The sequence below is a fragment of the Anoplolepis gracilipes genome, chromosome 8 (genome assembly GCF_047496725.1).
Source record: "Anoplolepis gracilipes chromosome 8, ASM4749672v1, whole genome shotgun sequence".
NCBI lineage: Eukaryota > Metazoa > Arthropoda > Insecta > Hymenoptera > Formicidae > Anoplolepis > Anoplolepis gracilipes.
The window spans coordinates 4,777,987-4,795,566 of NC_132977.1; the positions used below are offsets into that span (position 1 = coordinate 4,777,987).

At 30.5% G+C, this 17,580-nt stretch overlaps 1 protein-coding gene across 10 annotated transcripts in view; it reads right to left on the reverse strand.

Annotated features, from left to right (window-relative positions):
• Positions 1–17,580, reverse strand: part of Rsh (Rap GTPase activating protein radish) — a 136,726-nt gene that overhangs the window by 46,812 nt on the left and 72,334 nt on the right. For 2 of the 10 annotated variants that reach the window (XM_072897823.1, XM_072897822.1), the window contains one exon: positions 4,015–4,089. The exons of the other annotated variants lie outside the window; for them this stretch is intronic. In XM_072897823.1, the coding sequence (XP_072753924.1) occupies positions 4,015–4,019 (5 nt within the window). In that variant the 5' untranslated portion in view covers positions 4,020–4,089. Of the gene's footprint in view, positions 1–4,014; positions 4,090–17,580 lie in introns of those variants that run through there. 10 annotated transcript variants of the gene reach the window in all.

Genomic DNA, 17,580 nt, shown 5'->3' on the forward strand with positions numbered 1-17,580 from the left:
ATAAGTGAACAGGAACAATAAAAAGTCATGAAAAACAATATATTATTTTGTGATGTTAACGATATAATAAATCGGAAAGAAAAATTCTCCCAGAACTTGGGCCACCATGGATTTTTCATCGTCATTATTCAATTTACTGGCGCAATATGATCTTATATAATCACACATCTTTCATATCATAATCATATTTATCATAGATCTCATTATTTGAAAATAAATCTAGTTGAATATGATTACATAAAGATAAGATCATATCACGTCAAATTTCGGATTTAATTATGTATAGACAAATCATTAATATTACAACATATATGATCAGATCGTGCCAAATTTTGGAGTTAATTACATATGATTGTACATAATTACATAAGTTCAGCTTTTTTATTTGCAAAGAGAACGTTGCAATAAAAGTATTATATATTATTTTTAAAAAATTACAAGTTTTTCTCTTCATAATCATATTGTGCTAGATATGTTTTCATATAATCAGATTTAGCCAAATATGATTATACATATAAGATTATATTGCATGAATATTTCCGGATATTATTCCGGATAAAATTACACATGTTATGTTTTTATATCTAATTATATGTATTTACATCTGATCATTATTAGATCCATTTTTTACATTTTATGCAAATTCCATTTTTTACATTTTTTGGGATCGTATCTTGAAGAAGTAACGATTCAGAAGACGATATTAGGAATATGACGATGAAAAATCCATGGTTGCCCAAAGAGTTCTCAGAGAATTTCGATTTATCCAGAGTGATAAAGCATACGGATAAGCTATAACAACGTTTTCTTCGAGGTTGGACAAGAAACGGTCTGGTTGACGAATGAACAACGTTTCAATGTCGCGTGAAAGTCCCAGAAGGCTGTTGGACTAAAAGGAAAGAGGAGAAAGCAACTAGGAAAAGCAAAAGAGAGACATGTTGAGCCACAAGGGTCGAATACGAAGAGGAGTGAAAATCGGACATGCTGTCACCTGATGTTGAACAAAAGCCAAAGAGGGTATCCCCATAGCAACGGTTACGATAACGTGCGGAAAAGGAGAAAAAGCAAGCGATAGGTACGACTGCGGGCGACATCGCGATGACGAAACAAGGAAGCAGTCGAAGGATCCGTGTGATTCCCGAGGGCGAAAGAGAACTAATATCTTCTCTCTTATATTAGCGAGAATTTATGTCCGCGCTAAGACTGCATTAGAGATTTACCTCTAACTAAATAAAACTTATTCGCAATATTCGCAATGGCCTATAATCAGACGATATATTTGTCGTTTTTTCTTGTGTTACAAAAAGTTACTATATTACAAGCTAATCAACTCAATTCGAAATCTAGCTGTGATTTATTCTATTTAGAGCGTAAAATAATATGTATAAATCAAGGAATCGAAATTATTTATAAATCTAATTATGATTTTGCTGCAAGTCTTTCAATCTTATTTTACTGTAACTAATGTAAATAATAAGTACATAAATTGTGTTAAAAAATAGTAAAAATTATATAATTTATAAAATTGTATAAAATATATTATTATAAAAAATCAAGAACATTTATAAGTTTTTGTAATAAAGGTAATTAAAGTAACTACGAAAGTGTTATAATGTTAATGATAAAAACATAATATATAGCATGAATGAAAATATCAATAACCTTGTTTAGTCTTGAAAGATGTCATTTTTTTATGGATTGATAATGTAATAGATTAATAGATAAAATAATAATGTATATGTCTAATTTGCATATTTAATTACAATCTGCATATTGAAATATTTGAAAAAATATTTTATACATTTTTTGTACTTACAATATCACTACAATCAGAAACAGAATTTTGAAAATTATGTCTCTTAAACTATGTAACTGATATAAAAATATCAAACATAGTCTATTATTATGAACAATGTTCAAGCATAGTTTGTCAATTTCAAAATTTGCGACATCATATTCGCAGTCGTAATTAAAATTTTAATTTTTAAATTTAAACGCAACGCTGAAATCATTTCACTGTATAAGGATACTTTCTACGAAAAATGATAAATATGGCAAAATATTTTCTTCGTCAATTTAGTACGAATACAATTAACGATAAAAACATTTACTGATAGTTTAATACATAAGTATATATAAAATTTTTTCAATTTTATTGTTTAAAATAGGAAGAAATATTAAAAATCTATGTGCGATGTGTTTCATTCATTCATAGGTTCAATTTTCATAATTTACATTAAAAATATTCTGGAATCAACTTTATCATTGTTATATAATTTCTACAAAATGTGTGATATTATAATTAACCATAAACTCTATTCGACACCTATCTCACTAAATGCAAATTATAAGACAAACAATTAAGTGAATAAAAAAGCAGACTCAAACAGATTTAATATAAAATTAAATGTGACTTTATGTGACCGCTTTTTAAAATTATACTGAAGTAATAACTATGACATTTGTACATTTTACATACATTTTACATAAATAAAAAACTCTGAGATTGTACAAATGTAATTTAAAAAATTATATGTCGAAATGCAAGTGTATTTTATTATGATTATGAGTTAAATCATTGCTGTTACACAAGATAATTTAATATTGTTAAACATTATTAGACCTAAATAATACAATGTTTTACAACGTATATATGCGACCATAATATGCTGTGTAATAGAATTGTATGCATATTGTACGCAGAGAACGATCCATAAGCGATGACATATTAATATTCATTATAATATTCAAGCTGTTACATCAATACGTTACGTGAACATTTCGATTAGAGATAATTAATCATTGTGTACGTTTGTATAGTTGCAACTCAACTCGTGCGCTTTTGGAAATCTTGTACTCGTTACAAGCCTTATCTACTAATTGCAGTGATCTGTAATATAATATGCGTTGACATTTGCCTTAACTAGAATTATACAGGTGGCTTTGCGGTTTGCAATCTTGCATATGTGATAGTGTTATACTATTATTTAAGCATATATCACACATCATACTAACTTGAACTTTATACAAATTTTCCAAAGACAAGCACAAATTTGCGGAAACTGACCAGTAGTTATTCTTATATTAGCATATTAGCATATTATCACGTATGTGAAGTTGGTCCTTCATTATCAAAAATTAAAAATATGAGTTCTCTATTTAATCTTAAAAATAGTTCCATTTATTAAAGGATTGAAAATAGCACTTGAAGGTACGGAAGGCCAACTTCAAAAAAGTTCTATGCGTAAAAAATTATTAATAGAATATTAATTAAATAAATTAAATTGCCAAATTAAACACTGATCATATTTCGATAGCTCTATCGATTAATGAGATTTTGCGTTATTCTGCAATCATTTTTAATTTCCAGAGAGATAATTCTATAATATAAAAATTATTAGAATATTTATTAAACAAATTAGATACGTACAAGTACCAAGATGAGACGTTGATCTTATTTCACTTGCTCTATCAACTTTAAATAAGATTTCGCATTATTTTTTTGTGTCGTTTTGTAATCAGTTATACTTTCTGAACAGAGTTTTAGATATACATAAAAATTATTAAAATATTTATTAAATAAATTAGATTGAGACGTCGGTAACACCGACGATAACACCGAAATCTCATTTATGTCCAGCTTTTGAATGATCTAATTTGTATAATTAATAATCTAATAATTTTTTGTAGAATTATTGCAGCACTCTCAAGTAATTAAAATTTGGCAAAGGACAAAGTAAGACCCAGCGTGAATCTGACGTCTCAAATTGTCCGGATTTTTTCTCGGGTCATTCTTTTAATGCCAGGCACTATACGTTTAATCTATTAAGAATATTCAAACTATTAAAAATAAGTCAAAATTTGCAACAATTAATGACTTTCCACGAAGTGAGACGTCATCTTCATACACATACATACACACACACACACACACACAAATGGAATTGCACAAAATATGTTACGCGGTAACAGCGACAAAAAAATTAATTCTTTGAATAATATATAATAGATTACCTCATACGTTATAAATTATCCCATTGTTCCCACAAAGCTCGATGCCATCTCAGGTCTGCTCATCTTCTTCTAATCCTTCATGATACAAAAGAACAAAATACTCGCAAAATACTCGCGCGACATTTTGCACGACACTTCCGATTTCGATACATCTTGCGTTTATTGATACACGAAATCTATTTCGGACTGATATCTTTTTGCTTACGTGTCATCACATGAATGATAACAAAAATAAGCGCGTATAGCGTGTTGCATATATGTATGTATATAAAAAATTCACTGTATTTTTTTCGTGGATTACAGGTATGTACAATGAAACGATATCATCCATCTTTGAGACTGTGACTGCTGCGCGTAGAGCTGACTTCTGTAGCGGACATGTGGTGGAGATGGCAATAGTTGAAAGACGATTGTTTCATTGTATATACATACCTGTTTATTATTCCGTGAAAAAGTACATGCAGAATTTTTTGTACGTATATAACACGCTGTACGTGGTGATTTTGTGTGGCGTCACACACATAAAAGCGAAAAGGTCCGACAGATTTCATCATATATTAATAAATATAATATATATTAAAATCGGGAGTGTCGTGCAAAATGTTGCGCGAGTGTTATTCAAAATGCATTAACGGAAGATTAGGAAAAGATGAGCAGACTTGGGATCGGACTTTGTGAGATCAGGTAATTTATTAATTATTATTCGCGGAATTAATTTTCTTTGTCGCGATTATCGCATAGCATATTTCATGCAATTCCATTTGAGTGTGTTTGAAGCTGGTGTTCCACTTCATGAAAGCTTATTAATTATTAAAATTAATAATTGATTCTATTTTTAATAGTTTTAGAATTTTTGATAGATTAAACAAATAGTGTATTAAAAGAATGGCCTGAGAAAAAGTCGGGACAAACTGAAACGTCAGGTTCACGCTACATTTCACTTTATCTTTCGAAAAAGTTCTATGTATAAAAATTATTAGAATATTAATTATACAAATTAGATTACACAAAACATTGGATGTAAATAAAATTTCGTGTTATACCAGCGTCTTGATCTAATTTATTTAATAATTATTTTGGTAATTTTTATGGATATCTAAAATTTTTTGTTCAGAAAGTATAAGTGCAGAACGACAAAAAAATAATCTCATTTAAAATCGATAGAACAATCGAAATATGACCAGTGTTTCATTTCGGTACTTGTACGTTTTGCATCTCACAATCAGTGAATCTAATTTGTTTAATAAATATTCTGGGATAATTTATTACGTATTCTAATAATTTTTAGAACCGAACTTTCATGCATGGAACTTTCTCTAGAAATTAAAAGCAATTACAAACATACGAAATCTTATTAAAGTTGATAGAACTATCGAAACACAGTGTCTTATCTCGGTATTTATAAGTTTGACGTTTCGGGCAATCTAATTTGTTTAATAAACATTTTACTAATATATTATATATTAACTCTCTGAATATAGAATTAACTCTCTGAAAATTAAAAATGATTGCAAAATAACGCGAAATCTCATCGATAGATACTATCAAAATTTGACCAGCGTTTAATTTGATCATTTAATTTGTTTAATTAATACGTAAAAATATATCTTTTTTTGTTTATATAATAAATAATATTAATATAAATTTAATATAATGAATATAAAGTACATATTCTTTTTAATTTTTAATAATAAAGAAATGAAAACTTTATACAAGAGAAAAATGCTTATCTTATGAAAGTTATTTAGTTTTTTAGTACATTTATAAATCTAGCACTTAAAACTTAATAATTTTTGTGTCCTTCCTTCAAATGAATAAAAAACATTAAATAATGCATGTAATAAAAAAATTTATTTTAGAGAAAGTTGTATTTAAAAAAAACTGAAAAATATTCTTTTTATTTTGGAATTTTGAAAAAAATATCTGTAAAGTGAGGGAATTTTCAGGGAATTTTTTTACAAATTTTTAGTAAACACCCTGTATATATTTGTGTTTTATGTAGTAAATAAAAACATTTTTAACAAAAAAATATTTTTCATAAAACGCATATATTCAATCAAAGTTGAAAATTGTATAAAACAATAATACCTATATATGATTTGATTCTGAGATTTCACGTATCTAGAATCTAATTCGAATATATGATAAATGTCTGTTTAAATCTTTTGAATAAATCTTAAATAATGAATAATGAAATAAATTTTCAAGTGACTGTATGTTTTGCAGTTTTCAGATAATTTTTTCTTTTTTCGTAGTTTTTCTTATTGCTTTACATATTATTGATTTGTATATATTATTATATCAGTTTAACAACTAAATAATAACTAAATAATGCTCCCGTGTCATACAAAAGTAAATATTATATAAACTATTATTTTCATGTTTAGAGTTGATTGTCCGCAAAAATTGATTTTTATTTGCGGTTTTTAAATAAAAAATATTGTCCCTCTCTTATGTCGAAGAAATATCTTTTGTAACCGAAAACAAAACTAAAAAATTTGTTTCAATATGACGTGCATGACCTCTGACCCGTATATCGTTTTTTCCGTATATCACGATCATCAAAAGTCGACACTAAAAGCATAAAACTTTTGTGCGACGATTGTATCGTGATTCTGATACAACGACACACTAGAGAGTCCGTGAAAAATACACGTGCAAACGTACGCCACGTTAAACATATCGTTTCTAAAAAAAAAGTCGCCCTCTCTTGCCAAGCGTTAACAAAGATTCCGAGACAATGCATTCGCGAAGGAAGATTGGATTCCCCGCTAATTCTGCAGTCTCTTTTGAAAACCTGTTTAAGCCTCAGTTGACAAACACAAGTGTGGCATTTCACTTCGATTATCTCATTCTTTTAAAAATAGAACAGGACGCGAACTAATCGAGACGTTGTGTATAAGACGTCGAGAATATAAATTAATTCCGCTTATCCCGTCAACAATCTCGAAATATTTAAGCTATTAATAATCGCGAATAAATAATTTTACAAAAATGTGAGTTTATTTCTCTCTAGGAACGTTCCATTTTTTATTTTCTTACACGAACGAGAACCGTAAATCGAACGGGAAGATGCCCTTCGGGGCATCGCGTAAGTGTTACAACATGAAGCTGTGGTGCATAGGAATCGCATCCTGATCGTCTAATTCCAAACGAGAAAATGTCATCCATAAATTCTGTCCTAGTCTTGGTACTCGCATAAACTATGCAAGCGTGTGGATTCGGTACGTGTGTAGGTGTGCTGGACCACGTTACCTCCATTATCTCGATTGGTGGGTCAACGATGTGTCGTGCTTAATAATATGCCTGACGATATTGGCATACACGCCCGATATGTACATACAATGCATGTGCGAAATGCATACAGCCGTAATACGAGCGATACATAAAGGTACGTTTACATCGAGCGATAAACATAAATATTAACGTTACTACGAATAAATTCTTCCGTCAATGATTCAAATCGTAGAATATGTTTAAGTATTTATACATTAGTTTACACACTCACACACAGAGTTAGCGACGAATTTTATTCTAAAAAATCAGTATATATGTAAACATATATTTTTATCTTGTAAATTTTTTTTTGTTTTTAAGTTATTAGATAAAGTTTTATGTTTGTTACAAGATATAGCGTAGCTAATAAATGCTTTTTATTTTTTTTAATTTTTTTCATAATAATCTACGTATTATTAATTTTACGGAAAATAATATATTCATTAATAAAATACATTCTTTCATAATATATATATGTTAAACTTTTCATTCACTTTTGTGTTTTTGCTGGAACATTTTCATTTTGTAATTTCATCTTTATGTTACAAAAGTTACAAAGTTACAAAATGAAAATGTTCCAGAAAAAACAAAAGCAAATGAAAAGTTTAATATGTATTTATATATATGAATATATATATATATATATATCTATATATATATTGTGTGTATGTGTATGGGTGTGTGTGTGTGTGTTAAATTTTTCAATCATTTTTATGTTGCCTCATATTGATTTGTTTACTTGCGTTTAATATGACTGTCCAAATTCTCGAATCTCTTTTAATGCTCGATTGCATGGTCCTTTTAAGATAACAATTCAATATTCATATTTTACGTTATATCTTATTAGTTTTTAAATCATTTCTCATACATTAACAAATTGTAATATAGCTATTTACGAGATATGTAATTTTGAAATTAACTCGCAGAGTAAAAGATTTGGCATACGATATGACGTATGATCGGTTCCTATTTACGAAACGCAGTCGTGTAATGATATCGTGAGAATCTCCATAGGAAGATTCGATCAAATTGCAGAGAGGTCGTACGAGGAAATCTAGTTTGCGAGGGACAATAATCTCCTTAACGGTAAATGACCTTCTCTACTTTAGTATCCAACAAATATGTTCGTTTCTTGAAAACAGAAAAATTTTAAATTATTTATTCATGATAAGATATAGAGCTGTTGTAATAACAATAAACTTTAAGTTTATCTTTTCTCAATTTCAACAATATGTGTAATCTTTTATTATGAATTTTTTATTAGCTTGTACTTTCCTATTTTAATAATTCTGAATTTTTCTTCAAGAATTTTAATAAATTCCAAATAAAAAAGATTAGGATTATTATATTTATATAAATATTAGATATTATATATTATAATTGTATATATTATGTATATGAAATTATATATATATATATATTTTTTTTTCTTCAATCTATATATAAAAATATTACTTTACATTATGAAGAACATGTGTTTAAATTAATAATAGGGATTGTAATTAAATAAGAAATAATATACTTGCATTAATATTGATTAAATTAATGCTTATTGTTAGCGTAGGTAGATATAACTGTTTTGACCTTTAAAGGTCAATGTAATGTATTGTGTACTATGTAATATCTGTTTAGAATATTATGAAAGTTAGGAGAGTTGTTTGTGCATTTTTTAAAATTATTTTATTTCATTTTAATAGCTATTCTCTATACATGAAGTATTTTGTAACTAATCACTTTGATCTTCTGTAATATAGGCAATGGATATTTCATTTTAATTATTTTCTCATTTAATTTTCTGTAAAACACATATTTACATATGGTGTGTCATTTTTTTTCTAACGAATATTTGCATATTCAGAATAAAACGGTCGAATAATGTCTTCATCTAGTCATTTCTGGATTAAGAGAGATCTACTCAGATTTATCATTTTTTGTTGGAATATAGCTAAGCTATGAGCGGTGTATGAAATATTAAAATATTATCCCCTTCAGAATTATATTCAATTCGATACTTAGTCTTGGATTTTATTCGATTTGTAATTGGAAATTCTTTCTTTTCTTTCTTGACTGTCAACGTGCACGTCATCTGCTTCATTTATTTCATTAACAGTATCGATCCTACTTATCTTTTATATAGTAGATTGTTGTTCGGTGACTTTTGATTTATTTTTCATCGCTGTATATACATCTAACTTATGAGTTAATAAGTTTAGAAATAAATCTCTCTGCTCTATATAAAACAATTTATCTCGTCGTTGACTATTACGTTACGGCACTAATTTTCACGTTCACCTGAGCAGAAATTTTCAACATTCTGTAGCAATACACGTGATACGTTTCGTCGGTCTTTCTCTCTTTTTCTTTATAGCTGCTTATGCACGTCATGACTGTCGATCTTCTGGGAGAATTCTCGTTTCAACGTAGACTTAAAGTCTTTCCATGTTTTACCACGTGCTTCGTATTTTATGAACAGACGTGCCGATCCTCGTAAAAGTCTCTCTTCGCGTACATCGTTTTTTTTATGCACTGATACCATCTCGCTGTTTCATCAAAATCTCTGATCCATTGTTTCACATTTTCATTTTCATCGCTACTAAACGTATCGATAAAGTCCTCAATATTCTTAAATGTTAGCATGTATCTTTGCCGTCCACGAAAATAATTGCTGTCTATCATCTGTCAAGTTGTGTTTAAATTCGTTACCAAATTCGCTGTTACCGTCATTATAATTGCATTCTTTTGATTATTTAAAAGAGTTGTTTGAAATCGTTCCATTATCAATTCTGCTTTGGTCTATTTTATTTTTAGCTATTGTAATATTTTCGTGGTTAATGGTTCATTTATCTTTCATCTCCATTTTAGTATGTTGAATGTATCTTACCTTTGCTTATCTCATGTGTATGTTCGAGCATTGTGGTTCAGATAAGGGTAAATTTAGCTTAATAGTTAAAGTGAATAACGCAGTTTGATAACAAGATTATTTGAATTATAAATTAAAAATGTTTCTATTTTTTACAAATTAAAGCTTCTTGAGAATTTCTTGAGAATGTTAATCAATTCAGAAAGATATCACACAGAAATGATTTCGCGGTGATTACTTTACCGATTATTAAGGACTAAAGCGCACTCAGCTGTTTTCTCGCAAACCGAATTAATGCCAAAGCGGAAAACGGGAATTTACAATACTGGCTTGTGTGTATGGCGTGTGCGTGTGTGTGTGTACAGAGTGATTTAGATTCGGTGAAGGACTGTCGCTGACAACCCCTTTGGCTGAATGCAAAGCGTTTGTGCTGCTTACTCGGTCGGGGCCACGTTGCTAAGCCACGTGCTGAATTAATATCAAATAACAACGCGAGCGCGCACTAATCACGAGGGCCGCGGCAACGAAAATGACAGAATCTCTCCACGTGATTTACGCCAGTGCTCGAAATTTATATTTCGCTTTATATCGAAAAGAACCACTGCCAGACGCGTTTGCGCGTATATCTCGTGGAAAGTTCACCGATCCCTTCACAAAGCTCGTTGTTCGTAGTTTATTATTGCTTTGCATCCGTGCTCTCTGTATGTGCCATATTGCATTGTTGTATGCAGGCAAACGCGACGTGCAAGAATGTGTGTATGCACGTGCCGCGGCAATCACCACGTCAGAACGTATCGGAGATAACAGTCGTCCGCAATCTCATCGCGCGTTTACGGCTAAATGGCACCTGTCTGAGACAATACGTTGTGTAGGTTGGATGTAAACAACAGGCTCTTTTAACAGTCGGACGAATCGCTGCAGCTGTCGCGTTATCTAGATATTCCATTCAGGTCATGTATAAGCGTGATATCCACACACAGAAGTTGATAGAAAGAGATTAAAACAATAGAACCGGATAAAAGAGGTTTTATTTGAAGTTTCAATTTTTTTTTTTAATTTCTGACTTTGATAAGAAAAGCTGCCCATTTGTTCCATTTGTTATAATCTTTATTCGTTCTCAACTACATAAATTGAATTCTTTTAATAGATATAATGAGTAGTCGAGTGAATTACTTTTTCATTTCGCATTATTCTCATTTGTATAGGAATCAAATTTTTTTAGTAAATAATTGAATAACATTACTTGGCAGAATATAATCGATATGTCAAAATGTTTACATATATAAATTATAGAGCTACTTTTAGAATGCAGATAAAATTCTAAATTCACTATAAAATGTTTCTCGCCCGCTCGACGTCCGAAAGTTTTAAAACAGAAACAAGTCCATCACGAATTTGTATTCCCATTAAATTTAATTTTGATATTATCTATTGATATTATTAAAATTAATATATTAATAATATGTTAATAATATATATTAATAATATATTAATATATCATACATAATTACAATAATACATGTATTATATTATTATATTAAAATTATTGAGATTAATATATATTGAGAGAATTGCGCTACAGTTTTAATAATATTTGTATTTCTTGCTATTTAAATAAAATCAATACTAATTGTAAGACATTAAGATAGATATTCTTCCTCTTGATGCATTTAATAGATCTCGCTCTAAGGATTTCCGAGAGATAGAGAGTAGATGTTTCTAATATTCTGCTTACGTTGCATTACTATAAACTTTGTTTCGAATCATGATATGCATTTATAATTGATTCAACTGCCGCGACTACGCGAGATCTTAGATGTTTCGGATTATACTAGCACGCGTTTCTCATCCCGCAACAATCAATTATTTCAATCCAAGCTGCTCTCGGATATGTATGTAGATGAGACAGAAACTAATGCTCGGTGTGTCGCTTGGCATCGGTAACAAGTCGCTAACGAGTTCCTCGACATACCCTTAATCAGACTTAATAATCGGATCTCGCGCGATTGAAGAGGAGTTTCTCGCTACACGCGAGTATCCTGTTACGCGGGAGCATTCTGCTGAACGAGGATTCTGTTATACGGGGACTGCGTGCTTGCAGTCATGTCGATTGAGTTATCGGTATTACCACTGCTTGCTGCAGTAGCTATCGCCGTTACAGTCCGCTTACCTCTGATACTCCTTCCGCTGTGTTGTACGTGTCTGATCAGTGCAAGTAGTCGTCCCGTAACTACGGTCAGACAGCACGTGAAGTTCTGACACGCGCACATGAATTGCATACATAAATAAGTTCAATGCAGCCTGTAGATATATATATATATATATATATATATATATATATTTTATGTTATACGTACATTTTTTTATATCGTAAAAGCCTCATACGCATACACCTAACAATAAGTTTTATATTAATAATAATAAAATATAAATGTGTGTATTTTACACAGATTTTGCTTTTACTGTCAATTAAGAAATTTCGGTCTTCTATATCTGTGAAAGCAAATTTATTTATTTTCATTTGAAATTGATTTTAAATGAAACTAAAAAGTGTGTAACGATATTCCAGTATTTTTTATATATGTAGGTAGGTCTGTTGTACTACGATCAAACTTGAATGCAAGCGCAATTTATTGAAGCACAAATATTGCATAGCATACTGGTAGATTTTTTGCATATTTTGTAAATATATTTTATACAGAGGATGTGCATATAAAACATTTATATATATATATATATATATATATATATATATATATATATGTATATATGTATATCTGTTCTGTTTCAAATGAAATTTAATCGATATTTTATGTAAATCAATAATCGATAATTATTGAGAATTTTCAGGCATTCCGCTCAAAGATAATAATTTTATCGAGATAATGGATTAAATACCGAAAATCAAAAACATAACATCTGAACTTGGCATTCTATTTTTTAATAAATCAAATTTTTTAATAATATTAAAAACTAATAATATCTTGTTTATGATTTATAATAATAATCATTTCCGTTTAATAATCATTTCCGTGTCTAATTTGTAGTAATAATTATTTCTGTAGTTTATTATTATTTAATATTATTTGTGTAGTCAAAACTATATAAAAAATACAACATTTTGAAAAAAAAACTACTTTTTTTATCCGATTTTAAATTTAAAAAAGTCGCTAATTCAGAATCAGAATATATCAATTTTTTTATTTTTATTAAAGTTGGATGTAGTTATATTTTTGATTTTTTTTGTTTTTTATTACATATTATTATTTTATAAATAACTATAAAACACTATTATTTTTTGTGTTAAAACTCTATCTTATTTATAGTAGATACTAAAAGTAGATGTAGGTATATAGGTAGATACAAGCGAAGACGCTATTGTATATAAACAGGATATACGATTCTTGCGAACGTTTATTGAAAACTCGCCGTGTTTATGTCATGCTCATATTGAATCTTTTAGAAAACTTCTTCATCTTCAACTACGTATATAAGCAACAGATTTAAATCGCACGTGTCAGCACATGGACTTGCATGCATAGCTGTATGTACGATAGTCGTAATATAAAGCTTACTGACGCTATAGAATCTGGTAATACTTTTTTTTAACAGAAGAGATATGCAAAATTTGCTCTTGACAAGCTTGGTCATCTGGAAGAATTATTAAATGTCTGTTTTTTGCGAGAAATCAACTCTAGAATTTCTGGCGACAAAATAATGTCTGAATAATTTTTTGATAAATTTGATAATAGCTTGCCTTTACAAATTTTTTAAAAGTTAGATTTTGAAACATCTTAAAATGAATCGAGAAATTTATAATATAATTTATATACTATAGATATTATCAATATTTTAAGTGTTTTATACGTCATTAAATTTTTTTCGAATTTATTGTTGTCACGACATAAATTCAATATGGAAATAAAATATCCTATGATTACATATACACATACACACACACACACACACACACACACACACATGTATACACGGCTAGCAAAATACGCGGTTGGCCGCGAAACGTCAATAGCTCTAATAATCATTTATCGAAAATCGATACGACAAGGTCCTTATAATATTTCGTCATTTCAAGGGTCCTCTCTTCCGCTTCTATATCGCGTGCTATCCTGCAATGCTGAAGAAGCGAACTTCGATGCGCGATCGTAAAACTGTGCAACTATAAAAGATCTCCAACTATCAGAGAATATTTTCTGCTTTACTGCACCATTATGGCAAACTATTCACAAGCCGTGAATTGAACAAAATGACGTTTAAATGTGCAATAACTGTCACGAATATTCTTTGCAACTTATCATGATAGGAAAAGATCAAAGTTATATACTTCGATAAAAATATTTTTCATTTTTTTATCAAAATATTTATATATATTTATACATATTTATAAATATTTATGCTCTAATCTATTATGTCATACACCCACGCGTGTTTTAATTATTAATATTTTACTTTTAAAAAAGATGAAATGGCGATAACTCTAAAATATCTAACACACATATATAACACATTGTCTAATATTAAAATAACTTTTAACGTAATCTTTGCGAATACTTGTTAAATGTCGAGTAATTTCTCTCTCTCTCTCTCTCTCTCTCTCTCTCTCTCTCTCTCTCTCTCTCTTTCACTCTTTCTCACAAAAAGTAGCCATGTAACACATAAAATTTAAGTTAAGCTAGTGTATATTAAAGCTTAATCCTAAAGAGTGCTCTCGGTCCTTTCTCTTTTCTTTTTCATGTTTCAATCAACTGTAATTTTGCAATAACATATGACGCGTTTAATACCGCGAATGCTTCTGTTAAATTAAACAATCTTACACGCATATATGTTTTACATTCGCAAAAGGATTGTGTTTGTGAGATTATGTGTAAATACATCTCATTGACAAAACTATTTTAGATAATTAAAAATCATTCAACAATACTAAAATATATTATCATATCACTCAAAAAAAATGATCTTGCAACTTGAAGAAAAATTTTCTAGGTGTAAAAAATTAACTGAAACAGATAAATTATTAGCAAATACTGTGATACTGCATATATTTTGCACTTAATCAATTTAAATGACAGAGACAGAATTTATATCTGTACTAGTAGTGTAATTTAAACAGAAAATTTTTCTGTCGTGCCTATCTTTAAGCCCTATTGTCAAGGACAATTATATTTGTCATTTTAATATTTGGCAATGGAATCTAAATTTTATAGAGATATTGCTAGAATATTGCTTCTATAAATTCTATAGGTGACAAACAATATTCTAACAGATACAAAAAGTAGCAATAAATTTTAATTGAGACATCTAGAAATCTATCTACATTAGCAAAATATTTTTTTGAGCGTAGAATTATGTTTTCGATAAGTTTGTGATAAGAGTGCAATGTAGCTTCGACATGATTTATTACTATCGCAATATACTGCCACGGAATCTGACATTTCTGTATCGCGATACTCCAACGAAATAAACGATTTTCAAACACCGTCACTGATATCGAATTTTCCTCAACGACCCATTCGGCACAATACAATGATGTATGATCCGGCGATATACGGGTAGGCCATACTAGATCATATTGTGAACGGTTTCGACCCAGGCGGAGGCAAAGAATCGCCGACCTTCGTAACGATCGCAAGATTACCGTGCAACGAAACATCGTCGCGTGGTAAAAGGGTACTTTCATGGCTCAGACCTAGATCGCAATTCCTTAGACCTGGTAAAGCTTGTGAATTGCCGTAGGAAGCGCGAGCGACCTTCTAACCCGGTCTTTTATCGTTCTCCACGCAGGCAGCGAGATACCTTTAGTTGACATTCGCGCAAGTACGTATGAATTGCCCGACTTTTCCGACGCCTCGTGCCGATACCTCTGTGCCTTTGATACGGCGGTGTTCATTGTCCTAATACGCGATACGCGCAAACACAAAGACAAATGGGTTGTGCGAAGTGCAAGGAATACCGTGCACACGTCAGATTTCTCGCGACCTAATTCGTTGACGCAGCGCGAAATACAATAGATACGTGAAAGTCTCTATGTAGAAGGAGCAGACCGAAATGGGCTTTTGACACTTTGTCCTTAATCAGACTGCTAGATGAGAGTGGTTGTGTTTTTCTTTCTCTCACGTTTTATTCTACCCTCTTGCGTGAGAGAGAATGAGGCACCTGAGGAGAGAAAAAAAAAAAAGCGCAGCGAGAGATCTTGGAGAGAAGAACAATACCGTGAGTCGGATATTAATACCAACGTAATGCCTAGTCGCGACTTTGAAACTATTGCCATAGCAAAATGAGCAAGCCGGTGATTTATCTTCTCGACTTTTGGAGAAGAGGTGCAGCAATGCACTTTGTTGTATACTTGGAAATAGTGAGGTGCAAAGTTTCTACCGAAACCGACGGATATAATTCATGCTGTAGCTTCATGTTTTGTGGAAGAAAAGTCTTATACAAGCTATTTAGGTAATAGTGAAAAATATCACTTTCCATATGTGTAAAAATGCTGTTTTGCGAAAATTATGGAATGAAATTTCAGCCTTATTTATTAAATATACAAATATCTAGAGTATTTCAGAAATCCAAAGATATTTTATAAAAAAAAAATAAAAAGAAAAACATGTTTTCTTTTAAAAGCTTTTGACAAATTGGTGCAGTCAATTTTTATTAATTATGTTTCTATATGAAGACAGCATATATTCTTGTAGAAAAATTACTATCATGTTTTATAGCACGCGAAATTCGACTTAATAGATGGGAATGAAACAGAAAATTCCCCTTTCTTCATTGATTTATCGATATCTCGTTCATCGTCGAAATGCTCTTTGTTCGCCGACAACGTAATTTGTCGGGGCACATATTTCCTAGGTCGCGGTAATATTCTTCCGCTGTCTGGCGGGAAATTGCAACGACGGTGATTTCGAGATTCTCATTGTAACAGAATTATCGGGGCGGGTGCAAAGACGTCCCGATGGAAAATTTCCCCGACGAGGGACGCGGCTCAATTTCGACTTTCATCATTGGTCGATAAAGAATGGCCCGAACATCTTGCAAGCTCTCTCGCTGTTCGTAGAAATACTGAAATTTTTAGTCGAAGAGGGAACGAGCTCGTACCTTATTCGAGGACGCTATATACAAGGCGTCGCACTTGTATTCACAAATTGCGCGGCCACCCGTAGCCTAATCGAATTGCGGTTCAATTTTGTGTCCCGCGTCTCGAGAAACTTTAGCATTATCGGGTATCGGCTTCGGATGCACGTTTCTCGCGCGCCTTCAATTGGGAGCTTATATTTTTATTAGATATATAATTTTAATACATACACAATTTCAAACGATTGTTCAACTACAAACAAACAAAAAATTGCTACAAACAATTTTAAAAAGCAATTCTTAAAGGCATAACGCAAATGAATTTCAAATATTTTGAATTATTG